Raw genomic sequence first — 2,577 nt, 5'->3', positions numbered from 1 at the left:
TCATGGAGCACATCAACTTATGTTTGAAGAGAGGACAGCTCTGGCCTGAGTTTAATATTGTATGCTTTGCACCCACCCATTGCAGCAAGTGCAGAATTTTTGGTGTTTTTTTTATATCATCATTGAGTTTTGTTACTACTTGGGTGACATGGCTAAAGTAATGACATCATCTGCTGATCTAAGAAAGAGTGAGCCCATATCCTGCCTTCCACCTGTGTTAATGGAATATATATATATACACTTTGTAAGTTATGGTCAGAAACCACAGTTAGGGCTGGGAAAAAAACACCTACTCCAGATTAACTAGGACAGCACAGAAGCCCTTATAAAAACTCCATCAGCAAACATGCCCAAACACCATCAGTTCAACAGAGCTCAGCGCAAGCATCAGCTACAGTAAGAGAAGGAAGATGTCTCCGGTTCTTTGTGCTTCTCTGGTAAGAACTTGCTTTCAGAGTTTTTCCCCCCTTTTTGACAGAGACATATTTAGATTGTAATAAATGACTGTCAATAATGGGGATCTGTACCTATCTTTAAAATGCTTGCTTAAACCATTAATAGTCGAAAATAACTAAAAGGGGGGACCACTGAACAGCACCAGCATGGGGCAGCAATGAGCCTGTACGGGTATATTAGCAAACGGGACTGCTGCAACATATTCTGATTCAAGAAAAAACATTGAAAACTCAACCTTTGTTGAGTTACATCCTTTCTGGTATCTCCTGTATTATATTATTTTCTATAATTCAAATATTTTTATTACCAAATTATAACTGAATGTGGATACCATACCTGTCAGCACCATGAGAATTAGTTAATGAAAGCAAGAGTGGATGTGATATATTACATATTTTTCCATATGTCCAGCCTCTAGTTTAGGCTTTAACTGTGGATGAATTTCTGAGCTGCATAAGGAGTTTTTAGGGCGTGTTGTGTTACAGCAGCTGTGCTGCATTGTGTCCTAAATGCACCCATTGTCTTCAGCTCAGATCACTGCTCTTGCTGCTGCTGGCCATGCTGTCAGCCAGCAGTTCTGCCCATGGGAAGGTGATACAGCCTGGACTCAAGCCAGAAAGCCTCTTCAAGAAGGCATATGCTGGATGCCTGACCCCAAAAGACTCAAAATTCCCTCAGACTGTGAGAGTCAACATAAGCATCAGCTCCACGAACCAGGAGACCAAAGTCGTTCCTGATGTTAGCAGCCGCTCCCTGTCTCCATGGGATTACAGGTATGATCTCTGTCCCTATGGTCTAGAAATACACTGGCTGCCCTGGCTGTCACAATAATGCCAGGGCTTGCCTACATCTTTATTTCAGTGCTTCACTGTTGAGAGATTTTGGAAATAGGAGGGTGTCCACAGTCCATATAATACTCTTTAAAAGATAACCAATACAGAAAGGAGCACAGAGCAAAATCCTGATTTAGACCAACATACAGAAAACAAAGCCTTTTGGTTTTGTAATTTAATTAATTTATTTGTAGATTGGGGAAAACTTTATCATCAAAAGCATTCTTTACCTAAGACATCAAGAAAGCTGAAGGTCTTTGGGTCTATTAGTCAATCTGACATGTTGGGAAGCTCCAATCAGTCTTTCAAGTCAGTGCCTATTTGAAGCAAGTTCTTTGTAAAGGCAGTCACATGCAGTCCTGGCATGTTTGTCTTACACTTAAAACCCTCCAGTATTTACTTACTTAGACCTTTTTTCTTAAGAACCTACAGCAGTGGAGGGTTTACTGCTCCTTCATAGGCAATCTCCCAGAAGGTACCCATTCCTGACCTAGGAGCCCATAGTGATTCAGACTATTGTGCCTCCAGAGATGCAGCAGCAGTTCCATTTCAAATCCTTCTTTTCACGTCAACTTACAGGATAGATGAGGACCACAACCGTTTCCCCCATGTGATTGCTGATGCCACTTGCCGACACTTGCGGTGCGTGAATTCGGATGGGCAGCTGGACCACAGCCTCAACTCCTTCCCCATCCAACAGGAGATCCTCGTCCTCCGGAGAGAGCAGAAGGGCTGCCACCAAACATACCGGCTGGAGAAGAAAACAATCACTGTGGGATGTACATGTGTCACCCCCTTGATCCGACACCAGGCTTAAAGGCAGCCAGTGGTGTAAGAGCAGGGAGCTATGGAGAGCAGCTTCCTTGCCTAACAGCACTGAAATGAAGCGGCCTGATTCAGTCTCTGCAAAACTGAATCAAGATCTAATGATTAACTAGAATCTATCAGAATATATTAAAGTTTAAAAGAGTCTCAGTAAAAAAAGAAAATCTTTCCCCCCAAAATCTTGCACTCTGTGAATCTGGCATCCAGACACCTTCATGGGTCAGACTGAAAAGGTAATGGGTACTCTCTACATATCTTTAGTTTACACTTTTAAATGTCTATTTATATAATTCTATTTAAGCTGGCGGAAAAGTTAGCGACAATGTATTTGTTTATTTATCTTTGTGTAATAAAAAAACCCAAGTAAAATACTCTGTGCTATTCTCCTTTCTTTCTAAAGAAGCCTTTTTGATGAGGTAAGAAACCACCCAATTCTGCTATGACCATACAAGAGATCTGCATA

General features: G+C 41.6%; 1 protein-coding gene across 1 annotated transcript; it reads left to right on the top strand.

Moving 5' to 3' along the window:
- Positions 1–410: 410 nt before the first annotated feature.
- LOC101877997 (interleukin-17F) lies at positions 411–2,129 on the top strand. The gene is made up of 3 exons (XM_005146410.2): positions 411–437; positions 985–1,229; positions 1,869–2,129. Exons 1-3 carry the CDS (start codon positions 411–413, stop codon positions 2,104–2,106), a joined length of 510 nt encoding a protein of 169 aa, XP_005146467.2. The 3' UTR covers positions 2,107–2,129.
- The last annotated feature ends 448 nt before the right edge of the window (positions 2,130–2,577 follow it).

This window comes from Melopsittacus undulatus, chromosome 3, assembly GCF_012275295.1.
Source record: "Melopsittacus undulatus isolate bMelUnd1 chromosome 3, bMelUnd1.mat.Z, whole genome shotgun sequence".
Classification (NCBI taxonomy): domain Eukaryota; kingdom Metazoa; phylum Chordata; class Aves; order Psittaciformes; family Psittaculidae; genus Melopsittacus; species Melopsittacus undulatus.
The sequence above is the reverse complement of the archived record's forward strand: the minus strand, read 5'-3'. Positions and strand labels throughout refer to the sequence as shown.

Coding starts and splice junctions, on each gene's coding strand:
- LOC101877997 (XM_005146410.2), top strand. CDS start 411: ATGTCTCCGGTTCTTTGTGCTTCTCTG. Junction 438..984: donor CGGTTCTTTGTGCTTCTCTG/GTAAGAACTTGC, acceptor CATTGTCTTCAG/CTCAGATCACTGCTCTTGCT. Junction 1,230..1,868: donor CTGTCTCCATGGGATTACAG/GTATGATCTCTG, acceptor GTCAACTTACAG/GATAGATGAGGACCACAACC.